The sequence below is a fragment of the Heteronotia binoei genome, chromosome 5 (genome assembly GCF_032191835.1).
Source record: "Heteronotia binoei isolate CCM8104 ecotype False Entrance Well chromosome 5, APGP_CSIRO_Hbin_v1, whole genome shotgun sequence".
Taxonomy (NCBI): Eukaryota; Metazoa; Chordata; class Lepidosauria; order Squamata; family Gekkonidae; genus Heteronotia; species Heteronotia binoei.
In genome coordinates, this window is record NC_083227.1 from 31,621,305 (window position 1) to 31,647,246 (window position 25,942).

Consider the following 25,942-nt stretch of genomic DNA (forward strand, 5'->3'; position numbering starts at 1 on the left):
GTTTCTTCAACCACCAACCTTGCGTCTTCATGTGGTAATATTGTATAGAGTGATTTTACATCTGCTATGATCAAGAAAGCCTCTTCAGGAACCAATAAACCTTCCATGTTGTTAATGAACTGAGTTGTGTCTTTAGTAAAAGACCTCATTCTGAGGACAAAGGGTTGTAGAAAATAATCTAAATACTTTGCTAAGGGTTCTAACACTGAGTTTGTGCCTGATAAAATTGGTCTCCCTGGTGGTGGGAGTATCTGTTTATGTATCTTAGGCAAGATGTAAAGGCAAGGAGTCCTGGGAAATTCATTGTATAAGTATGTATGTAACTTGTTGGAGATTATGCCCATGATTTCAGCTTCATTCAGGACAATTTTAATCAATCTCTGAATGTTCCTTGTTGGATCACTCATCAAGCACTTATAATGTGTGGTAACAGCTAGTTGCTTTTCAATCTCTTGATGATAGTTATTACTGTTCAAAACCACAATGGCCCCGCCCTTATTAGCAGGCTTCACTATGATAGAATCATCCTGTATCAGCCCTTTAAGAGCTAAAGCCTCCTCTCGAGGCAGATTACTCCAAGATCGCTCTAAATTGCTTTCCAACCTTTTAAAATCTCTCAAAACTAAACGTTCAAAAGTTACAATTGTTGGATCCTGAACAGAGGGATTAAATGTGGATTTGGGGCAGAACATTTCCCTGTTGCCCTCATCATTGCCAAACAATTTTTTAAGCTTGATCATTCGGATTAATTTAATAAAATCAATTCTTGTCTGAAAACTCTTGTAATCAGGTACAGGCACAAAACCCAGCCCTCTATTAAGCACCCTACGCTCCTCAACTATCAGTAACTTGTTAGACAAATTTACAACTAAGTCTTCTTGCAGTTCCTTTGGTCCTGGCTCTGTCCAAAAAAATCACCAGTTCTCCTATCCCCATCCTTCCTATTGTAGATCCTAAGAATTCTCTTTGGTTTTATTGGGGCTTTATCCTCCCCTGATGTGGATCCAGAATCAACCTCAGAGGAGTCCACATCAGAGTACACCCTCATTGGGTGTGCCCATGTAATGCATTTCTCATTAGCTTTTGGTTTCTTAGGACGGTCTACAGTCCAATTATAAATGCTCCCCTCTGTGTAGTCTTTAAGGTCCTTGTTGAGCTTCTTAACCTTAACCTCTTTGATCTTATTCTCAAAATCATATAAACTACTCCTAAATTCCTTAATTTTCTTATCAAAAATCTGAGTAGAACATGTCTCTTTCAGGTATACTTCCAGCTTTTCCACATCAGCTTTAATTACAACAATCTCAGCTTTCGATTTTTCAATGAGTAATAGCATCAGATCTGTAGAGCATTTATTCAAAATAACAACCCATTTAATCCTGAAATCTGCTGGAGGTTTGTGCACCTTGAGGAATTCTATTATTTCTACAGTACTCAGAAAAGAAAAGAGCATGTAGTTGCAATCTGCTTATTTCCTTCTGGGCATTAAAAAACTGCCCCCAATCACATGGTTCCTAAGTCTGCTCCTATTAACCAGCAACAGGGCTATCACAGACCCTGACTGTCAGGTACAGATGAGTAAACAAAAGCTGGCCTAACAGTTTCTGCAGAACAAATATTTGCAAAGTTGTCTCATGGTTACATTCTTGAGAAAGACAATTATTACCGTAATCATTGCATGTATCTCCAGAATTAAATTTCACAAAATGAAGAATGGACACATCAATGATTTGAAACATGTTATTTCTATTTGAAAGAAAACTCAGAAACACCCTTACATCATATATTTTCAGAGGATACAAATTAAATGGTTTTCATACAATTGTGTGAGTTTCATGTAATTGGGTGTCAGGATGAGCCTGCCATGATTTTGTAATGGACATGAACTGTTGGGTTTTGCTTGCTCTGAACTTTAACTTTCATTTCTTGCCTCTGCCTGAAGAAACATATATTTAACTGCTAAGATGAATGCAGGAGGGATGGGGGAAGAATGCTTTGTAGTTGATTGTATCTTAGAAATGGCTAGTTCACTTATCACGTTGCCCTGACAACAGGCAGCAAGGCACTGTCTTTGACCTTCATGCTCTAACTATCTCGAAGTATCACCTTTCCTGGGAACCAACAGATTGTTGGGTGGAGACTTTTTGGACTATAATTTTAAGTGCCGTATTTTTTCACTCCATAAGACGCACCTGACAATAAGACGCACCCTGACTGACCAAAGGCTGCTTCCCTGAGGGGTCCCGGCCTGCGCCGCACCTGCAGCTCTTTCCTCCGACACGCATCAGCTTCTTCCTCTCAGCGCTCTTGGCCCCACCTCGCGGAGGGGAGGGGCACGCGCAGATTGGACCCTCCTGCCCGCCGTCACGCGCTCGCCTTGGCCACGCCCCTTTTTTGCAGTATTTGCTCCATAAGACGCACACACTTCCCCCCACACTTTTTTTTGGGGGGGGGAGTGCGTCTTATGGAGCGAAAAATACGGTAACTGTATTGCTTTCGTTATTCTTGGCTTTGGCTGTCCAAAGCACAAGGTCATGCTCTGTATCTGATCCCAATAAACCTTTACCATTTTATTATGAGAACGGGTCATTTGGATCAATAACTGGCAAAACCTTATAAGAAAGCCGCACTCCAGACACCCTTTCAGATGTGGGGTGCGTAAGATAATCAAATCTTTCTGAAAATGCTCAGAAATTGTATTTTATATTTCAATCTTAAAATGGTTAGGGAAACGGGTGATGTTTTTCTTATTTCCTTTTCACCTGCAAGGTTTTTCTGAATCACTGCAATTCATGTTTAACCATTTCAAGAGTGATTTGATTTATTTTAAATAGATATCTTTTAAAATAGCATGGGTGATCTTTGGCTGAGACGCAAGGTTTTCCCATGATACTAGGAATAAATGACTTATTTTCAGTCGGCGGGGGTGATTATCAACAGAGATTATTATAGGAAAGATTAATAGTCTCAAGACAGCCCTGTGATTTGGCAATTGATGGGCTGCTTCGGAACAGACACACTTTGTTTCCATGTGTCTGTTTCAAAAGGACTCCTCTCAAGGGGAATCATTACAGGGACAGCCGCCCCAGGCTCCATTCTGGAAGGGGCCCACCAGAGGGGAGAATTTTTTCAAGGAAGATCAGGCCACTGCTGCTTGCACTCAACCTGCGTCGGCCAGTCCAGCTCGCTTGCAGAGATGGCCACTTGCAACCATCTTGTTGGGGGCTCAGGTCACCATGTCAGGAGTGGCAGTTGGCATCCGATCCATGACACAAATTGCTTTATCATGTCCAAATGGGCCTATGTGATCATGCTGCATTTGATGTTGCCTTTGAAGACCATTCAGAGGCTTCCACTTGGTCCAGAATGCGCCAATCAATACTTGCTGTACTGCACACCAAGTTCTACATCACCCTCCATGCTGAAATAATTGTACCAGGTGCAACTCAAAATGCTGGCTTTGATGTATACAAGTTCATAATGTTCTGGTCTGCAGCACTTCTATGAAGTGAGGTTGTATCATCGGGCCACATCTCCTCCTTAGCTTAGCACTGTCTACTCATACTGGCAGCAGCTCTCTGAAATCTGATGGGGGAAAATGTCTCCCCTTCCCCTCCAATCCCTGCTTTCAGAGATCCTATAATTTAAGATGCCAAGGATTAAAGCATACACCCACAGGACCCATACATCATTCAAGGTCTTCCTCCTTGCTTTACTAATGATTAGCTTCAGCAGGTCTTTTCATCAGATCATAAGAAGAGCTCTTCTGGATCAGACCAATGGTCTATGTCCAGTATCCTGTCCAATGCAGTGGCCAACCAGTTCCTCTGGACAGCCAACAACAGGGCAAAGAGGCTGAGGCCTTCCCCTCATGTCACCTCCTGGTTCTGGGATTCAGAGGCTTCGTGCCTCTGAATGTGGAAGTTCCCCTCAGTCTGCATGGCTAGTAGCCATTGACAGATTTATCCTCCATGAGTCTAATTCCTTTTTAAAGCTGTTATTCCGGCGGCCAACACTACATCCTCTGGCAGTGAATTCCACATTTTAATCACTCTGTATACGGTAGTATTTTGTTTTGTCCATCCTGAATCTACTGCCCATCAGCTTTATTGGATGCCTTTGAATTCTAGCCTTTTGGGAGAGGGAGAAAAAGACCTCTTTGTCAACTCTCCACCACAAATATCATTTAAGAAACCTCTATTATGCTCCCTCCCTTTGAACCATCTCTTTTTTAAACTGAAAAGCCTCAGACTCTTCAGCCTTTCCTCATAAAGAAGGTGCTCCAACCCCCTAATTATCTTGGTTGCCTCCCCTCTGTACCTTTTCCAACTCTGCAATGTCCTTTTGGAGATACAGTGATTAGAACTGTACACAGTTTTACAAATGAGACTGCACCATACAGCTATGCAGGGACAGTACTGGCGGTTTTATTCTCAGTCCCTTTCCTCCCTAACTGTAGAGTTTGCACAGTTGGGTTGACACTTTAATTGAGCTATCTACTACAACCCCAAGATCTTTTCCCCTCTCAAGTCCAGCACATTCAGTCTCTGTTAGCCTATACTTGGACTTGGGATTTTTTGTCCCAATGTGAATCACCATACACTTACCAACACTGAATGTTTTCACTGGTTGCCTGCTGGGGCATTTAAGACCCAAGGCCCGTACCGAGGGTCCCCAAACCCATTTTAAATGGATGGCTGAAGACTGGCCAGGGAACCACGTCTATCAGAGACATGAAGAGAGAGCAGCTGCTCTGAACCAAAATTATTTATTAATTCTTAAATCCATACACAAGCAATATTCAATAGTATACAGAAAATCCCAATACAGTGTACACTTCTGCAAGAGTAAGCAACGTTCCTGTCTGTTCACCAAGGACCCTCATAAGAGCTGTTGACAAACAGCCCAGGGCAGAGGAAAAACACTTCTTATATACCTTTTCCAATCTATGGCAGAGAGCATAAGTGTCAATAAGGAATATGATTAGCTGGATGAAACTCAGCCCCTCCTACATTAGTTGGATGAACCCAATGTCATCTGTGAGGTCAAGAAACGCCTCTCCCCAAATTATCCTGGGCTTTTTTTGAGCTGGAATGCACAGGAATGCAGTTCCGGCTGGCTTGGCTTCAGGGGGAGTGGCCTAATATGCAAATGAGTGCCTGCTGGGCTTCTTCTACAAAAAAGCCCTGTGTAAAACGATAGTGCTGTCAGTGGGTGTGGCTTAATATGCAAATGAATTCCTGCTGGACTTTTTGTACAAAAAATAGCCCTGATGAACCCTGTCCAAGGATACTTTACCATTTGTGAGGTCAAAAGGATCATAACAAGCTCTTCATCAAGGATATACAATCAAGGCGCCTGGTAGCCAGATAATACATATGCTTAGGCTTGAGACTGGTATCTAAAACCCTTGTTTCTTGGAATTTTATCTATGTTTAGAGGAAAAGAAGCATATGCAGGTCTACAACATGCCTATTGCAAGCAATATAGTGTTTCCCTGGTTTGCAAAGCCTTAGGGGACTTTGAGCCAAAACAGAGAGATGTTACAGCCAATTCAGAACTAACCGACAGGCCCTGTCTCATTATGCTCAAATTCTGACATATCGCCCCTTCATTACTCATCTTCCACTGCAAGGATGCTCAATTAAACTCTTTCCTCCTGCTATTCTTGGAGACAGGCAAAACCTGCTCATTTTCAGACTGGCTGCCACTCTTCACAAAATGGCAGCATATACAACAGACAGCAATTGCTTAAAATATGTTATATCATTCATGTTAATTTAACAAGTCTTGGTGGAAAGTGCCATCAAGTAGCAACCGACTTACAGTGAACTCGTAGAGGTTTCAAGAACAAAAGATGAACAGAGGTGGTTTGCCACTACTTGCCTCTGCTTTGCAACTTCCTAGGTAGCTGCCCATTCAAATATTAACCGATGCTGACCCTGCTTAGCTTCCAAGATCTGACAAGAGCAGGCTTGACTAGGCTATCCAGTCCTTACCATGGTTCTCAACAGTATCATCTAAAAAGTGAAGTGCCCAAGACCACAATATCCACAAACAAGTTTGGTGTAATGGTTAAGTGTGCGGACTCTTATCTGGGAGAACCAGGTTTGATCCCCACTCCTCCACTTACAGCTGCTGGAATGGCCTTGGGTCAGCCATAGCTATCGCAGGAGTTGTCCTTGGAAGGGCAGCTACTGTGAGCCCTCTCAGCCCCACCCACCTCACAGGGTGTCTGGGGGGAGAAGATATAGGAGATTGTAAGCCGCTTTGGGTCTCTGATTCAGAGAGAAGGGCGGGGTATAAATCTGCAGTCTTCTTCTTGACTTCTGGGATTTGGAGAATGCTGAGCTGACCTGCCTCTCTAAGGGGGGCAGACTGGAGCTTCTGTTCGGGGTAGTAAAGGGCAAATTTTTGCCTTCTGCCTACTTTTCTCAGTGAGAGATTAGTCCAAGCTATGCACAGGAAACTTTGAGGTGATTTACCTTGGCTAAAAGGGAGTCCGGGGCGGGGGCTCCTTTGAGGGATCCCCGGAGAAGAGTTGCATATTCATAATCTGCAGAAGCTTACAGAGTCATTTATTTGACATAAGCTTGACAAGATCCTAATCTTCTTTGAGACTGTTAAACATCTGATGCTGTACGAGACCAGTGTTGTTCTGGATAACCTTAGAAAAAGGTACTGATTGTTATCTACCATTCTGGGACTATTTTAAAGCAAACAAAATAATATTAGAAGGTGGGAAAGAGAAAGTTTGAAAGCTTGGAAGAAGAAGAGGAGAAGGGGTGAATTTTGGACTTTGTTAAATTAAGGACAGTGTTAAAAATTGGAAAAGAATTTATTGTTTTGTCTACCTGCGGTCATGGAGTGAAAGCACCATCGTCAGAGATCTGTAGTTTCTACAGTCAACACAGGAAATACGTCAAGTATCGTGAGACTTTCTTACCAGTGAGAATGTGACTTGGGGCAAGCAAAGCAGGAAGTAACTATTGAAAAAGTGGACCTACTCTAGGATTGTATTACCATAGAAAAACATCGGCGGCCATTACTGGGAAGCTAAATTTTTTAAAAATTAATATCTGAGCCTGGGAAGGTCGGAGGACAGCAAAATTAGGCTCATTTGAAAGGACAAGTTCTAATCTATCAAACCTGATAGTTGAAATTTAATTTGGTGATATCAAATTTTTCACTGTTTTTTTAATGTCAGAGTCAAAGGTAACCTGTGCAAGGGCTGCCTCACTGGAGAAGATGCAAGATCAGTTGGAAGCAATGGAAGCTAGGATGATGAAAGGGGTGGAAAAGATGATAAATGCTTGCAAAAAAGAACTTTAAAAAGATAGAGGACTTTAAAAAAGAAATGGAAGAGCTTAGAAATGAAACAGTGGTGGTGTCAAAAAAGTGCAGGAGGTAGAAGGGAAAGTTAAACTCCAGGATTCCACCTTATTAAAAATGCAAGAAAAAATAACAATCCATGACTGTAAATTGATGGAGACACAAATACGTCTGAGAGGAGTATCTGAAGAAGAAGGGACAGACTTAAAAGAACATGTAATAAAAATAATTGCTGATTTCTTGGAGGAAGATCCTGAAGGGACTAGAAACATGTATGATTATATGTATAGAGTGAATTCATCATATGTCAAGAAAAATAACTTACCAAGAGATGTGGTTATAAGATATATGACAAAAGAAATGGTGGGGAAAATCTTGAATAAAATTTTTTAAAAGACATTGATAGTGGGAGGAAGCAGAGTAAGAATAATGAAAAAATTGCCAAGACAAGTGATAAATGACAGGAGAACATATAAGAAATTAACAGAAAAACTACGTGACAATGGAATGAGGTATAGATGGATAATACCTGAAGGTTTGAGCTTTGAGCTACAAGGAAGAAGGATTACAATTACAAATACACAGGAGCTGCGTAAATTTTATGAAGAGAATAAAGAATTTGATGGATTATAAATTATTAGAACTGTACACAGTTTTACAAATGGCCTGCCCACTGAGCATCACGCATCTGTGAACCAAGCCAACTCCAGCAGGAACTACACCACCTCAAACAGTCACTGCAGGCCAATGGATACTCCCTACAAGAAATTAGAAGAGCCCTCCATCCCAAGAGACCATCCACGCCAAATCCCGAGCCACACACAAATGTAGGTACAGCCTTCCTGCCCTACATAAAATCTGTCACCAACCACATTGGCAAAATTCTCAAACGCCGCAATGTTGACAGTCTTCAAACCCACACAACAGATCCGCCACTTGCTGCGCTCGGCCAAAGATATGAGAGATCCACTTTCACCCCCTGGAGTCTACAAAATACCCTGCTCTTGTGGTGCAGTCTACATTGGCACTACCCAATGTAGTATCAACACCCGCCTCATCGAACACAAGAGACACTGTCGCTTGTTTCAGCCAGAAAAATCAGTTGTAGCTGAACATGCACTTCAAGAAGGAGACCACGTCATCCACTTTGAAAGAACTGAAGTCCTTTCTACGGTCTCACATTATCATGCCCGCCTGAACAGAGAAGCTATTGAGATTTACAAACACCAGCACAACTTTAACAGAAAGGAAGAAGGCATTTCCATCCACCAATCTTGGTATCCAGCTCTGCAAAACACCCTATTTACTATAAATTGCAGAAATTCACAGAACAACCAGCACATTCCACAGAACAATCAGCACAGTCAACAACCATCTTCCTTTTCTTCACACCCCTTCCAACCCCCCCAGCAATTAACACAGAACAATGGTCACATTCAACAGCCAGTTTCCTTATCACTACCCTTCCAGGAAGCCCCACCAAACAATGGGCACATCCACAAACCTATTGCCCTTTCACCACACACCCTCCAGCCTAGAAATAGCAGCTCTCCAGCAGCCCTGGCCTCACTCAATGCACAGCAGCCAAGAAGGTCAGAGCGCCTGCTCCCGGCTGCAACGCCACTGAGGATGTTCTCCGCAGCCGAGAACGAAACATCTGGAAGAAAAACTTTCTCCAGTAGAACACGGCACTTGAGCCCGAAAGATTCTACAAACCCTAATGATGTTTCCAGCCGTGAAAACCTGAAATCTTTAATAATGTATTTGTTTCAAACTATTCCGATTGTGAAAGACAGTAAACAATTTAACAAATGGCAAAGGAAGATTTCGGAATTTGTATGGGCTGGGAAGAAACCAAGGATTAAAATGAAAGTTTTAATAGATACTAAAGAAAGAGGAGGATTCCAATTACCAGATTTAAGATTATATCATGAAGCAGTTTGTTTAGTGTGGATAAAAAATTGGGTGACGCTGTTGAATAAAAAACTTTTAGCGTTGGAAGGTCATGGAAATAAATTCGGCTGGCACGCTTATATGTATTATGGGAAGAAAAAGAAGGATACTTTTTTCCCTCACCATTATATAAGAAATAATTTGTTGAATACATGGATGAAGTATAAGAAATATGGTGATGAAAGAAAACCATTATGGATAGTGCCAGCAGAAGTGATAAAAATAACAGCTGAGACAGGTGAGGGAAAATGGCTGTCATACAATCAACTATTAAAAATACAAAGTGGCAAAATAGAATTGAAAACTGCTGTGGAGCTGAATAACAAATACGATTGGTTTCAAATGCAACAAATAAAAAGAGTTTGGTGGAAAACGATATTAAAACTGAAGGAATAAGACGAGAGCAAACAGAAATGGAAAAGTTCTGCTTGGAGATAATGAAAAATTAATTTCAAAAACTTATAAGTTACTTTTAAAATGGTCTACAGAAGATGAAGTAGTGAAATCTCAAATAATTAAATGGGCAATAGATGTAAATAAAGAAATACAGATGGATACATGGGAATATTTATGGAAGAACTCTATGAAACTTCCAACATGTCAGAGTATTAAAGAGAACTGTTTTAAAATGATGTATAGATGGTATATGACTCCCAAAAAATTGGCAAAGATGAATAACAAGATGCCAGACAGATGTTGGAAATGTAAAAAACGTGAAGGTTCTTTCTACCATATGTGGTGGACTTGTGAAAGAGCGAAAAAAGTATTGGCAGATGATCCAACAAGAAATTTCTAGGATCTTGGGATATGAATTCAAGAAAGCTGCAGAGACTTTTCTGTTGGGATTACAAATGGAAAAATTTCCAAAAGAAGATAGAACTATAATTTGGTACTTGCTTTCAGCTGCTAGGACACTATATGCGCAGTTATGGAAGCAAGAAAAAATACCAGAAAAATGGGATTGGCTTGTAAAAGTTATGACATGGAGTGAGATGGACAAATTAACAAGAACTTTAAGAGACTATGATTTAGAAGATTTTAAAAGGGAGTGGAAAAAATTTAGAAGTTATGTAGAAGACGAGTGGAAAGTAAAAGGACATTGGACAATTTTTGATAATGATTAAATTTTAAAAGAAAGAATATTAATTTTAGTTCTTAGGAATTAAAGGTACCTTTTAATGTTAGTATTTTGAGTAAATAAAACTGGCGGGGGTCAAGTAACGGGGGGAGGGGTGATTAGAAAGAAGCATATGGGATAGATGAAAAGAAGTTATTAATGGAAATTGTTACCATATGTTATCAATAAAATTGTTTAAAACGGAGGAGGGGGAAAAAAATCTGCAGTCCTCTTCTTCTTAACAAGCCACGCAAATGATTGCTGGGCACATGGTGAAGCCATTAGAGAAAGCCTTTGCCGCATGTTCAGCCAGTCAAAAGGGCCATGGTGCATGAGTATTTACTAATGCTTCTGAGCATGCACAGGCGCCTTTGAGAAGGAAGAAGTCAAAGTATCTCTGCACTTATGTAGCTTCTTTTGGGAAAAGAATGCATGAGGTTAAAAGACTATGAGATGCAGCACTTTGTTGCCTCCAGCATAAGGCACCTTCAAAAGGCGCCACCTGCCAAGAGGTAATGTTCATTCACTGTGGTGTCTCCCATACTGTGGAGTGGTCTTGCCTGAGGCTATTAAGAACCCCCGCCCTTTCTATCTCTTCTCAAAATGCGCAATGCAAGAGTTGTTCAGGAGGACTTCTTGTAGGAGGAGCTATGCTTGCGGTCTAATGCAGGGGTCCCCAACCCCTGCTCCATGGACCAGTCCTGGTCCATGGCCTGTTAGCAACCGGGCCACGGAGTGAGACAGAGACAGGGTGTGGGGGCACCAAAACCCTCAGCATTCCCACCTCCACTGGTCCAGGGAAAAATTGTCTTCCACAAAACTGGTTCCTTGTGCCAAAAAGGTTGGGGGGCACTGTTCTAATGGGTCAGCTCAGGAAGTGACTATTAGGGAGGATGTCTTTCCTGTGCCTACTGTCTTTGTCTCCTTGGCCACTCTGAAGTGTTTTGAGCACCTGGAACTTGTCTGAGGAAATGGAGGGATAAAAACATTTCACTAAATGCAACTGTGTGTACTCTGTTGTAAATAGAAAAAATAAAAGATTTAATGTAACTCAGGTACAGAAACAACCTTGAGTTTAAATAGCAACAAAAAGTAAACACTGAAACAGGTATTATCAAGCGCAACAGTATTTCAGATATGTTGGTGAGGGTGGAATTTACAACCTTCCAAAAGGACCAGGTGTTTGTTTTTGGAAAAGTCTGGACTGGGCTAAATAAGAAAATGCTTCGTACAAACTGCCTCAGAATTGGTTCTGAAAAGTAAGATAACCAAACAGTTTTTTTCCCATAAAAGCCAGTTTCTACATTTGCGTACACTAGGTGTTCTATAAAAAAAAACCCAAATGGCTTAGGAATACAATAAGGCCGATTCTGCATTAGCCTTTGTCCCAGTCTCATTCTTGGCTCTCGAGTCTGCAAGGGGCAAGGAGCAAGTAGAGAACATGCAGCCCCACTCCGGAGATGCCAATGCAGAATCTGGGGAAAAGAGCCACTTTGAGGAGTGCTGCACAGAAGGGAGGCAAGTGCTAAATGCAGAATCGGTGTTAATTGTTTTAAACCTCAGCTTCAGAACTTAGCTGATCCAGTAACAGGAACCTTGTTTGCCCAGATGGGATAGGATTTACTGGTACCAAATATGAACACTGTATGAGTCTATGTTGAAACACTAAAAAAAAAAAAATCCTTTTTAAAATAGGGGTCACCTATATTTGACTGAGAAACTATTTGATCTGCAGTAAAACATGCTATAGGCAGTCTCTCAGAACCCAGGTAAATACCAAGAACTCTAGTACAGGAATCTGGACCTGTCACATTTTCCTCCCACTTAACAAATATTTACACATCAGTTTTCATGCAGTATTTCTAGGTTTCATCCATAAGTAGTTGGATTTTCAGCCCTCCATAACATCAAACAAACAACTTAGAAGTGTGTTTCATGGTTTTAAAAAACAAAAAGCTGAAGAAAGGGGGCACCCGGACTTGAACCAGGGACCTCTTGATCTGCAGTCAAATGCTCTACCGCTGAGCTATACCCCCAGTACACAAACTGAGCAATGACATCTAGTTATACATACTGGTTTGGTCACATAGTTCCTTGCCATGCCTTGAATCATCACTGCCTTCCTACTTTTACAGTAATTTTTTCCATTTGAACATCTCCTGAGGAATAACCCACTGGATGTTTACGTTTTATAAAGAGTTCTGGGCTCTATTCCAGATTGTGCTGTTAAACATTCAGCAGAGATACTGGGTCTCACTTTTATCCCCATGCATACCAAGAGCATATCCAAAACTACTTTCAACTTGCACACTACAACGGAAGGTAAGTACTGGTAAGCAAGAAGTCCTCAGCCAATAACTGTCTTTCCAACTTCATGTGGTCCACCAGTTGCTGCCTTTCCTTCAGAGGCATGATCTAGCCATGGTTCTCCTTGCTAGGCTACTACAATGCCCTCCACAGAGGGCCACCCTTGAAGACTGTAATTTTCAACTAGTGCAAAATGTAGCAATAAGACTGCTTGCTGGCGTAGGTTTTGGGGAACACGGCTTGTCAGTGTTAGAGTGTTTTCAAGGGCTATCATTTTATTTTCTGGGTACAAAACAACAAGTACCAGTGAAGCCCTAAAATAGTCTGGGTCCTTGCCCCAATGTCATTTCAGAAAGCCTTGGAAAACAGAGGTGTTTTCTTTCTTAGGCCTGAGATGGATGAACCTCCATGCTTCCACTCATACTACAGCCATTGCAAAGGGGCTCAGAGGTTCTAGGAGTGTCTCCGTGGGATTTCATAAATCAAGATTTTGCCCTTCTTATGATTGGCAGACAAAACTAATCAATTCCTGAGCTCAGGATTCTTAGAAAAAAATGTTTAGTTAGCCAATACCTTAACATTTTTTTTAATTATCCCTGAATTGTCACGAAGAACATTGGTTAGTAATATAGAATTTCTCCTGCCATTCACTCTCATGTATCTCTGGTAAAAGGTTTTTAAAAACTGTTTACTCACAATGAGTATTTTGGAGCAGAGAGGGCTTAATAAATCCATCTTCCCTGCAAAAAAAAGAGGGGGCACCCGGACTTGAACCAGGGACCTCTTGATCTGCAGTCAAATGCTCTACCGCTGAGCTATACCCCCAGTACACATACTGAACTCACCATGAAATCTAGTTATGCACACTGGTTTGGCCACATAATCCTTTGCCATACCTTGAAGCATCATTGCCTTCCTACTTTTACAGTAACCCTAGTTCACTGCCATACCTTGAAGCATCATTGCCTTCCTACTTTTACAGTAACCCTTTCCTTATGAACATCTCCTGAGGAATAACCCACTGCATATCTCTGCTTTACAAGGAATTCTGGGATATATTCCAGATTGTGCAGACATACTGGGCCTCACTTCTATCCCCAAGCATACCAAGACCCTATCCAAAACTACTTTCTGCTTACATGCTTCAGGGAAGTACTGGTAAGCAAGAAGCTTCTCAGCTAATAACACTCTTCCCAACTTCACACATTCCACCAACTGCTGCCCTTCCTTCAGAGGCATGATTTACATGGTTCTCCATGCTAGACTACTACAGTGTCCTCAATAGAGGGTTGTTCCTGAAGACAGACAGCTTCAGCTAGCACAAAACATAGCATGTTGGTGCTGAGTATTGAGAGTGCACCTTGTCAATCTGAAAGGGCTTTCAATGGCTGCTGTTTTATCTTCTGTGCACAAATCAAGGCAGTCATAATCAGCTATGAAGCCCTGAAATGGTCTGGGGTCTTGCTAAACTAATGAACTCCTGAGTTCATGATTCAAAGAAAACATGCTTATTTAGACTAACAGGTGCCTTAACAATGCTGTTCTTCGTTTTTCCTAACATGCCCAGGAAATACAACCCTATTTATTTATTTATTTTATTCTATTTATAGCCCACCCTTCCCATAAAACAGGTTCCAAATCAAAGACTTATGTTAACTATTAGTTATTTCTAAAGTTTACCTACTATAAGCTTTTGAAGATTACACCACCTAAAAATTCAAGATCAAGTTCTCTCCAAGAGACTGGGGTGGTGGGAAGACTTGGATTTGAAGCAAGGACCCCTTGGTTTGCAATCAAATGCTCTACCAAACAAGCAATACCCCCAAATTATAATTATCTGTCACAAAGAGCACTTGTAAATTATACAGGATCTATCTCACCATTCATTCTCATGGATCTCTTGTAAAAGATTTGTCAAAAAAATAAAATTAAATTAACCACCAGTGACTCTTTTGGAACAAGAAAGCTTGATAAATATGCTTTTCCTGCAAAAAAAAGAGGGGGCACCCGGACTTGAACCAGGGACCTCTTGATCTGCAGTCAAATGCTCTACCGCTGAGCTATACCCCCAGTACACACACTGAACTCACCATGAAGTCTAATTATGCACACTGGTTTGGCCACATAGCTCCTTGCCATGCCTTGAAGCATCATTGCCTTCCTACTTTTACAGTAATACTTTCCTTATGAATATCTCCTAAGGGATAACACAGTAAATAGCTATGTTTTACAAAGTGTTTTGGGATATATTTCAGAATGTGCAGTTAAACACTCAGCGGACATACTGGGCCTCACTTTTCTCTCCAAGCATACCAAGACCATATCCAAAACTACTTTCAGCTTACATATTGCAGTACTGGTAAGCAAGAAGCTTCTCAGCCAATAACAGCCTTCCCAACTTCACATAGTCCACCAGCTGCTGCCCTTCCTTCAGAGGCATGATCTAGCCATGGTTCTCCATGCTAGGCTACTACAGTGTCCTCCGTAGAGGGCTGTCCTTGAAGACTGACAGCTTCAGCTAGAACAAAACGTAGCAGCAAGGCTGCTTGTTGTTGCAGGTTACTGAGAGTGCACCTTGTCAATCTGAAAGGGTTTTCAATGGCTGCTGTTTTATCTTCTGTGCACAAATCAAGACAGTCATAATCAGCTATGATTATGGTCTCGGATCTTGCTAAAGTAATGAACGCCTGAGCTCAGGATTCAGAGAAAACATGATTATTTAGATTAACAAGTACCTTAACAATGGTTAAAGTCTGGGGTCTTGCTAAACTAATGAACCAACTTGCTAACATGGTCTGGGGTCTTGCTAAACTAATTAACTTCTGAGTTCAGGATTCAGAGAGAACATGCTTATTTAGACTAACAAGTACCTTAACAATGCTGTTCTTTGTTTTTCCTAACATGCACAGGAAATACAACCCTATTTATTTATTTTATTCTATTAATAGCCTACCATTTCCGTAAAACAGGTTCCAAATCAAATACTTTTGTTAACTATTAGTTATTTCTAAAGTTTACCTACTATAAGCTTTTGAAGATTACACCACCTAAAAATTCAAGATCTAGTTCTCTCCAAGAGACTGGGGTGGCATGGAGACTTGAAGCAAGGACCGCCCCCCCCCTTGGTTTGCAATAAAATGCTTTACCAACCAAGTTATACTCCCAAATTATAAATATCTGTCACAGATTACACTAGTAAATTATACAGGATCTATCTCACTATTAATTCTAATGGATCCCTTGTAAAAGATTTCTCAAAAAAAAATTAAATTAACCACCAGTGACTCTTTTGGAACAAGGAAGGCTTGATAACTATTCTTTGCCTGCAAAAAAAGAGGGGGCACCCGGACTTGAACCAGGGACCTCTTGATCTGCAGTCAAATGCTCTACCGCTGAGCTATACCCCCAGCACGCCTCCTTGTTACTAAGAAGTCTAGTTAAGAATACTGGTTTGTCTACACAACCCTCTTTGATCTACAGATACTAACAGGTTTGTTAGCTATTCTAATTATTTTCCACCCACAGAACCTACAATTATATTTCATTGTCCATCAAGCTTAACTAGTTACATATTTGGACTAATTTCTCTCTAAACATCATTACTCAGTCTGCAAAACTTGAGGGAAGAATTGGATGCATTCCATGGCTGCTGAGTTGAGACTGACAACATAAAATCCAACAAATAGAAAGTTTTGCATTTAGGCAAAAAAGAATCCCATGCATGGGTATATGATGGGGGATTCTCAGCTTGGCATTAGTAGTACACTTGAAAAGGATCGTGGGGTTAAAGGCAATCATAAGCTGAACACGCATTTGCCAGTGTGATACAGTAAAAAAGAAAGTTAGTGCAAGAGACCTTGGGAATCTGGGGGAAGAGGATGAAGAGTAGACTAGGGGTGTGCATTCGGTTTGGCCGAACCATATATACAGCCGAATCAACACTGATTCGGCTGTATACGGAATTGGCCGCAGCCGATTCCCATTGCCGCCTATTATGCGGCAGCCGAATACGGCTCGCCGTATACTGCCGAATAGCTATTCGGAAGTATACGGCTGTCAATGGAAAAGGCGGGAAAGTAGCTTCTGCAGCCTCAGTGGAGCTGCTTGCCTACTTTCCCGCCTTCAGTGGCCTCTTCCTGCCTCTCCCATAGCCTCCCTGGGATCAGGGAGGGGGGGGGAGGGGGAAGAGGAGCCCCAGCAGCCAATCCAAAGCATGCATTTGCAAAATGCATTGCAAATGCATGCTTTGCAGGGCTGTTGTGTAGCTGATGGCCCAGCCATCAGCTACATTGCTGTTATTTTGATCTTTTGCTTACTTGGGTATCCAAGTAAGCACTGTTATCTGGCCAATCAGAGAGCAGTGCTATTTTTTGAAATTGCTCTCTGTAGGGCCAGAGAACCTTTTTAAGGAGGCTTCCTGGCTGGACTCCTCCATTGCTGTGCTGGTGTATGTGGGTTGGTGGTGTGAGAGAGATTGTGCTGCTGCTGGCTGGCCCTTGGCTTCAGCTGCTGCCTGCTGCTCTCTCACTCAGCCTTACCTGACTTCCCTGGAGTAAAGAAGACAAGGTAAGACAGTTTTGGGGTTCTTGTTTTAGTTTTTGTTGGTAAAAGGACTAGAGTCCCTTTACTTGTCCAGATTTGGGTGGGTGAGTACTGGGTGGGTAGCCTATTTGGGGTTGGGGTTAGGTTCTGCTGGGGGTGGGGGCCTGGGGTGGGGGGTTGCTAATTTGCCCATATCTTAATTTAGTGAGAGGACTTTTAAAAGTGCAGTGTCCTTTTACTTCTCCTGATTTGGGTGGCTTGGATTTCTTGGGGTTAGGGTGAAGGGTTTTTTGTTTTTTTTTTGGGGGGGGGTTGGCAAAGTTCCTGTATTGTTAAAAGTTGAGGGTTTTTTACTGTTTTAAAAGTATTCAGTGTTTGATTTGTTGCTGCTGTGTTGTACTGCTGCTGTTACTTTTATCTTCAGGTTATTGGGGGGGGGTGCTGTTTGGCCTAATTTTCATTGTTTAAAAGGCCACTTTTGTCCCCCTTTTCCTGGTTCTGGTTTTAGGGGTGGGGGTGTTGTTGTTGACTGGTTTGGCCTGAGTTTTCTTATTGGTGAAAGGCCACTTTTTAAACACTTGAGTTGCTTGGCCTTTTTTCCTGTTGTCCCTTTTCCTGGTTTGGGGGTGGAGGACTGGGGGTGGGGGTGTTGTTGACTTATTTGGCCTGAACTTTCTTGTTGGTGAAAAGGCCACTTTTTTAAACACTTGGCATTTTGTGATTCTGCTGGTTTTGTTTTGGTTTTTTAAAATTACCTCTGGTTGGTGTGGGGGTTGGCGAGGGTGTGTGTGGGCTGGGTCACTTTCTTGTTTTTATAGAGTAGATTGTGTGTTCTGTGGCAGGGAAGCTGGCACCTGGGTGAGAGACCCAGAACCAACAGGCTTGTTGTGGTTGGCCAGCTCTCCCCCTGTTGTTTGGGGCAGGGCTGGAGAGCTGGCATCTGTAGATTGTGTGTTCTGTGGCAGGGAAGCTGGCACCTGGGTGAGAGACCCAGAACCAGCAGGCTTGTTGTGGTTGGCCAGCTCTTCCCGTGTTGTTTGGGGGCAGGGCTGGAGAGCTGGCATCTGGGTTTGCTGCAGCCAGGTCTGCCTCAAACCCCCTGCCCGCCCCCCCAGTAGCCTCTAATTATGCCCTATGTTGCCATTGATGTCAATGGCCCATAGGGTATAATGATGGAATAGGGGCACCCTCTTTGGGTGCCCCTGGAATGGGATCCCCTGGCCCAATCTTTTTGGGACTTGGGGGGGGTTGGAGGGGAGAGTCCCCTGCAGGTCCCCTGAAATTTGGGGGCTCTCCCTCAAACCCCCTCCCCTCCAGGCGGCTTCAAATATACCCTATTTGCCATTGATTTCAATGGCCCATAGGGTATAATAGGGCCATATATTCGGAAATAGCCGCGCATCTACCGTATATGCGGCTATTCCGAATGCGGTATTCAGCAGTATACGGGGATTCCGAATTTTTTCCCCCCGTATACTTCCGAATCCGTGTAATGCCGAATTTTTTTTTTTTTGCACACCTCTAGAGTAGACTCTAAAGCTGAAATTGGCCCAGCGGTTCACCATTAACACCTTTGCAGGGTTCTTGGGGTCAAGGATCATTTCCCAGAACTACTTTCACCCATGCAGGTAAAAGGCTCCTGAACCCTCTCCTCCTGTGGCTTTGGCAGAGCCCTTTGTTTGGAACATAGATTTGCCTGCACCTTGCTGTAATCCAGGGAGTCTGAAGCTGAGATGCATCATAACATCCAGTCACTCTTTTCCCAGCCTAACCAACCTTACAGGGAAAAACATGGATGAAAGGAAGTTGTTAGCCATACTATGTTCTCATTGGGGAATAAATAGGGTGTAAATATCTATAAATGATTTTTAGGCTACATTAACAGATGTGCAGTCTCCAAGACTTGAAGAACAGGAGTTCTACTATATTCTGTGTCAGTTCTCATCTAGAGCAGTACAGCATCGAGGTCTAGGTACCACTCTAAGAAAATAAAGACAACAATGAAACATATTATGCGGTGGCTGTGTTGGTCCACAGCAGAACAGCTACATTTAAATCCAGTAGCCCCGCAGAGACCAACAAGTTTTTCAAGGAATATGCTTTTAGTTTCCTTTGTCTGAAGCTTTGACTCTCAAAATCTGGTTGGTTCCTCTGGTGCTACTGGGCTTGAATCTAACTGTAACACTGGAAGGTTCAAAACAAGACAGCAAAAATGGCTGGAGGACTGGTACACGTCCAACTAAAAGAAGATGGAAGGAACCAGGTAGGTTCAGCCTGGAGGAGAAAGGACTGATGGGAGATGCAATCCCTCGGATCACATACCTGTCATGCAGAGAAGGGCAATGACTTGTCCTCTGCTGTTCTAGAGGGTGAGGCTAGATCTAATCGGCTTAAGTTACAAAAAGGTAGAGTTCAGTTGACCATTAGAAGATACTTCCCAAACACTAAGAGCAGTTTGACAAATGGCAACAGTTAACCTAGGGGAACAATGGGCTCTTCCTCACTTGAAGTCTTCAGAGGCTCAACAGTCACCTACCAGTGCCAATCCAGCTTTGGGTTTCCTGTATTGAAAGGAAAGGTGGACCAGATGTATTGTAACTCTTTCCAGTTCAATGATGCATTCACACTGGCAGCAGGCTAGCATATAGGATAGTTTTCAAGCACTGCAGAAACACAATTCACCAGCAGTAGCAGTTCAGTCACTGCTACAAGACCTAGCAGTATCTGATCTCATGACTCTTGAAAGCAAAAAATTTTACACTTATCACGCCACGTAAATTCTGCACCAAGAAACGTTCATTCTGCAGTTTTCACATGTGCGTATTAAGCATTGTCAAGGAGCTTCTGCCTTATGGAAACCCTATGAATTAAAGACCTCCAAAACATCCTATCATTAACAGCCTTGCTCAGGTCTGGCAAACCAATAGCTTCCTTGATGGAGACAGTCAAATCTCATGTTGGGTCTTTTCCAGTGACTTTATTCTTCTCATAATGTGACCAAAATTATAATAGCCTCAGTTTAGTCATTTGAAATTTTAGGGAGAGTTCAGGCTTGATTTGGTCTAGGACTCACTTATTTGCCTTTTTAGCAGTCCAGAGTATCCATAACCAGGGCTTTTTTTGTAGCAGGAACTCCTTTGCATATTAGGCTACACCTCCCTAATGTAGCCAATCCTCCAAGAGCTTACAGCAGGTCCAATATTAAGAGCCCTGTAAGCTCCAGAAGGATTGGCTCCATCAGGGGTGTGTGGCCTAATATGCAAAGGAGTTCCTGCTACAAAAAAAGCCCTGTCCGTAACACTCTCTGCAATTCAAATCAATCAACCTTCTTCCAAAAGAATCAACCAGCTTTCTTCACTGTCCAACTTTCACACCAGTACATAGTAATGGGGAATACTGTGGTATGAATTATCTTGATCTTGGTCACCAGTGACACATCCTTACACCTAAAGATCGTTTCTAGCTTCCTCATGGCTGCCCTTCCCAGTCTCAGTCACCTTTTGATTTCTTGGTTGCACACCTGAATATGTTATGCCAGTCAAGCAAATATGCATAATTCTTTATTTTACATTAATGTATTGTTTACTACTTTTAGAATAATTTATTCTCATTTTGTGAGACAGGGGAAAGGGCAAGGAGGACAAGAAACACCAAAGACCTAACCCAAATCTTATTCCACCAATTCTTTGGCTTTTGAGATTCCACAGTCAGCACTGCCATGAGGATTAGAAGCCTGCTTCAAAACGAAAGCAAGAACCTCCGCTTTAAGCGTCAACAGATTTTTGTGCTTTCCCTATGTTACAACAGAATATCGACATATAAAATATGAGCAGCCCTGCTTTCTGCAGCTTCTGCAGAGATGTTTAAAAGGGAAGTGCTGTAAGGATGGGCATGAACCCGGAAAACAGAGGTTCGTTGGAGGTTTGTGGTTCAGAGTTTTCACAAACCATGAACCTCCAATGAACTCTCACTATTCCATTCGTGGTTAATCCCCCCTCCCAAGTGATATCCAAAGGCATATACGTAAATGCGTTCAGAATGGACTAAAACTGACCAGCTCTCCCTTCCCTTCCCCAGCCCTCTGGGGACACTAAACAGCAGTGGCATGGCTGGGGAAGGGAGGGGGAGGCATTTAAATGCTACCCCCTCCCTTCTCCAGCCAGGCCCTGGAATCTCCAGCAGCCAAGGCACAATCTCTCCTAGGGACGTTCGGTGGGGGGTTCTGGGAGGCACATTCTCCTGAACCGGCCCAATTCATGCACAAACCTTGGTTCATGGTTTGGTTCGTGCCCATCCCTAATAGACAGTGTGAATTCATTACATTGTCCTCAGGATGAAGCAAAGCATCCTTTCCAAAGATATTATTCTCCTATTTTACGCAACAAAGTACAGAACAGCCACTACCAACAGTTAACAAAGCATGACTCAACAAGTTTCAGGTTCTAATCTCACTTCAAATACAATGCTCATTACACAAGTCCATTAGCAATATAGGGGTAATGGCTGTGACCTACTTGCAAGGTTTACAAGAAGGTAAATTTATCTGAAGCACTTTGATTAAGGATAAGTGCTTAGCATTTAATTTTTATTTATTACATTTCCTTCAGCAGAGCGCCTCAGGGCAGCATATATGGTTCTCCTCCCTCCTCATTTTTCCCTCATAACTTTTTTCTCAGTGCAGAAGCTGCGAGGGACAGAAATGACACAGAAATCTCCACAGCACTGGGAGTCCAAACGAGGGAACAACCAGAGTTTGAGGCTGTTTTTTGAAAAGGCAGAAAGCATCTAAGAAACCCAACCAGCCACAATAATGAATTCTGGATTATCCGAGATCAGGCCCCCCTCAATAAAAGCTTGCACTGATTATATCCTCCACGCTCACTTTCAGTCTCCTAAGGGGAAGGGGCAGAAAAGGAACAGGTTCATTGATGTGAAGGGACTGTGGCTCAGGATACTGCATCCTGTTTGGCCCACAGAGGGTCCCACTTCCAGTCTCTGACATCCTCAGTTCAAATATCTCAAAGTGACAGGAGAGCTAAAACAGGTCCATGATACCAAGTAAGACAGATCAGACACCTACTCCATAAGATAGGGCGGTTCCTAAAATCGGTTCTAGGGAACGACACTGGCCACAGGTACCTAAGGAAGTCAGCGATGCCTTGGGGGGGAGCACTTCAAAGACCAGTGCCAAAGAGAGAGGCATCACAGCTGCATGAACCCCAACATGGTAGCCATAAGTGCTATGATGCTCAGTTGCTCCATCCCCAAATAGTAAGCTCTGGCTCTTCTCTACCACAGGAGCAGAAAGTGCCTCAGAAAAGGTCAAGAGGGATTGGTTTTGTGTCTGTAGGGTGCATCTGTTCAGAAATGGCTGTCAGCATAGCACAGTGGTTAAAGGGAGACCCAGGTTTGAATCCTTGCTCTGCCACAGAAGATTGCTGAGTGACTTTGGGCCAGTCATACACACTCAGTCTAACTTACCTCACAGGGCTGTTGCAAGGTTAAAGCGGAAAACAGAAGAATAATACACATTACTTTTGAGTCCCCACTGGGAAGAAAGGCAGGGTAAAAATGAAGACAGTAAATAAACAGAAACTTCTCAAGATTTTGTGGATTGGGCCTAGCCCCTACAGCAGCCATTCTGTGACTGGGCCCACTCCCCGTTTTCAGAAATTTGCCCATAGGCTCAACAAAATTAAGAACCCTATCCTAAAGAAAGGTGACACTCCTCAGAAAAGGGCCATCCCCGTTCTTCACACAAGGGAACAAAGAAAGTTATCTAAAGGGGGGAAAGCAGGAGTCACATGTGGTTTATATGAATGCAGTACTCCCAATTCTGCCTCCTCCTGAGGTCACCAGCCATACACCCTCAGGCCTGCCTCAAGTTTCTCTCTGTCCGTGTTCCTTCTTACCTCAGCTGGCCTTTCCAGTCATTAAAATCCTGCTTGGGCAGCACCACAGCTGGGCTGGAGTGAACAGCCAGGGGGAGTCGGCTTTCCAGGTAGGTCGACTGGACCCACCAATCCGTGATCTGGGATGGAAAAAAAGTAGACTACCCATAAAAAAGAGGAAGAAGGAATACAACACCTCCATCAGCAATCTTCTCTTAACCGTTTCCCAGTATATCAGAGACCTTTAAAAGACAGCATATGATTCTTGTGTCCACATCAAGTGGAAATGTGTCAGGATAAGGGATGGACACAAACTGGGGAAATGGCAGTTCATGGTTCATTTGATTGCACAAACCATGAATTTACATGAACCACCATTTCTCCCGAATTGGTTTGTGGTTCGTTTGTGGGGTGGTAGAACAGGCCCCTCGCAAGTTAGAGACACCAAACTCATAGAGAGTCTTCAGCTGGGTCTCCTCCACCCATCCTTTTGGGTTCAGGAACTATGCAACCAAATGAACCAGTTCAAAATGAACCATGAACTGGCCTAGTTCATGCTCAAACCAAGGTTCATTTTTCAGTTCATGCCCAGCCCTAATCAGGATGCAATATTTTTGGACCCTAATCAGATATTCTGCATCTAAACTAATAGGTTATGCTATTCCTCAACAACCCAAAGTAATTTTCTTAGGAGTTTCAGACCATAGAACAACCCCTTATACCAAATCCTATTGTTATTAACTGCAGCCAAACTAGTCAGACACAGATGGAAACCAACCACTGCAAGCTTGTATTACAAAACTTGGGAAAAGGCAACAGGGACAAGATTATGATGTGACTGAAAGATATGGAAAACCCCAATTTTACTTCACTTTTCTTAGGAAAATTTTTCCCTTTTATTTTTCAGGCAATATCAGTGCATGATATTGTATAAGCCATCTAAATGTAATGTGCTGTATAATACGTATTTAAAAAACTATATATGTTTTTTAATATGCACACAAAATGATAAATGCTTATGTTAGAAAATGCAGTCAAGTCACAGCTGATTGATGGCAACCCCATAGGGTTTTCAAGGCAGGAGACATTCAGAGGTGGTTTGCAACTGCCTGTCTGCACAGCAACTACAATAACAGGAAAAGACTGCTCGTTTGCATAGCAAATACAACAACTGTCAAGATTAATGCTGTGACTAGTTACGTTAGCGCTTGAATGCTTGAGCAGAGGTTCCAAGTTGACAAAGGTGATCAGACGAAGATGTGTTTTTGAAATATGCAATTGAATACCTAGGGTGCATGTCGACACACTTCATTATATCCTTGTGGAGCTGAAATCAGTTTCCATCCCTTAGACATTTCAATATAAACTTTTGTGTTGCAATTAGAGACTGAACCTATTGTTACTATTGTATGGATTAATCTGTGTCTCTTAGCAAGCTAACCAGTGAACTGTCTGGGATACTGTGTTATCCATATAAGTGTGACCTAACATGGAATTGTTTGCAGAGCCATTATTGGTAAATGGTGTTACACACAGTCAGGGCTTTTTAGGTAGAAAAATTCCAGCAGGAACTTATTTGCATATTAGGTCACACTCCCTGACATCATCACTGTTTCACACAGGGCTTTTTTGGTAGAAAAAGCCCAGCAAGAGCTCATTTTCAGAGTAGGCCACAGCCCCTGATGCCAAACCAGGTGGAACTGCATTCTTGCTCAAAAAAACCCCTGTGCACAGTGTTTCTTTGCGTCTGCATAGCAAGCCAGGGCTTTCTTGATGGTCTCCCATCCAAGTCCTAACTTGGGCCAAACCTGCTTAGCTTCCAAGATCTGCCAGGATCAGACTAGCCTGGGCCATCCAGGTCAGAACAACTTAAATGTTTAAAAACATTTAAACATACATGTTTTAAAGAGCCCTTTTCCAGTGTGTGGCAATGTATCTGAGGGAAACAGCATTAAGAGCTCTGCAGAGGGGTCAACAGGAGTCCCCTGAGACACCAGCTGCCTATTACAGCTTTACAGTTTGTACATTTAATCCCACCCCCTCCAGATTCCTTACCCAGTTCTCCATGCGAGCTGCCCGGCGCTGCAACCGGGCCTGGAGTCTGTCCCCTTCTCCTCCAGGAGCCCCAAACTCATCCACCAGCTGCTTTGACTGCTCCAGTTCCTCAGGGCTCACCAATGGCTCCAGAGAACGCAGATATCGAGCCATGGTTTGGGCCAGAGGGGGCAAGGGCTGTTGAGGGAGTGGGAACGTGGATGCATTTCTGGAGTGGAGGGTCTAGGAGAGAAGGAGACCATATTTGTTATTTATTTTATAAATAGTCCACCTTTTTCACTGAGGCCCAAGGAACATTACAGGCTCACATGAATTGTAAATTTCAGCCTGAAAAAGCTCTTACCTGCCTTAACCATGAGGTTGCAAGAGCCACTGAGGTACCCCATGACAAAATTCTCTTCAGGTCTCCCATCAAACCACCTTGACCCCATAGAAACGCCACATGAAATCAAGTTACATAACTTGCTATTAGCATGAACAGGCTAGCAATTGGTTGTGTCTGTGTGCACCTCATATTTATATGTTACCCTTCTTCCAAGAAGTTCAGTGTACTTGGAACCACACTCACCTGTAAGGTAGGCTGGACAGAGAAACAACAACAATCCCAACCAAGTCACTTCCTTTTAATAAAGGGGAATGCTGAACTTATAGACATACACCAGTAGCATCTTGTCTTGTTTCCCTTGTTCTCATGCCTCCTTCAGTGGCTCAAACATTTTCCTGCTCTCTCATGGAGTTCCCATCT

At 42.6% G+C, this 25,942-nt stretch overlaps 1 protein-coding gene and 4 non-coding genes across 5 annotated transcripts in view; all 5 read right to left on the reverse strand.

The window, feature by feature from the left end:
* The window catches only part of LOC132572227 (carnitine O-acetyltransferase-like), a 68,119-nt gene that overhangs the window by 36,952 nt on the left and 5,225 nt on the right, over positions 1-25,942 (reverse strand). The window contains exons 2-3 of the mRNA XM_060239077.1: positions 25,198-25,419; positions 23,164-23,282 (exon numbers count right to left, since the gene is read on the reverse strand). Of these exons, the coding sequence (XP_060095060.1) occupies positions 23,164-23,282; positions 25,198-25,419 (341 nt within the window). The remainder of the gene's footprint in view (positions 1-23,163; positions 23,283-25,197; positions 25,420-25,942) is intronic.
* On the reverse strand, positions 12,367-12,438 carry TRNAC-GCA (transfer RNA cysteine (anticodon GCA)). The gene has a single exon. It is a non-coding gene; the product is annotated as a tRNA-Cys (tRNA).
* TRNAC-GCA (transfer RNA cysteine (anticodon GCA)) lies at positions 13,463-13,534 on the reverse strand. The gene has a single exon. It is a non-coding gene; the product is annotated as a tRNA-Cys (tRNA).
* On the reverse strand, positions 14,708-14,779 carry TRNAC-GCA (transfer RNA cysteine (anticodon GCA)). The gene has a single exon. It is a non-coding gene; the product is annotated as a tRNA-Cys (tRNA).
* TRNAC-GCA (transfer RNA cysteine (anticodon GCA)) lies at positions 16,045-16,116 on the reverse strand. The gene has a single exon. It is a non-coding gene; the product is annotated as a tRNA-Cys (tRNA).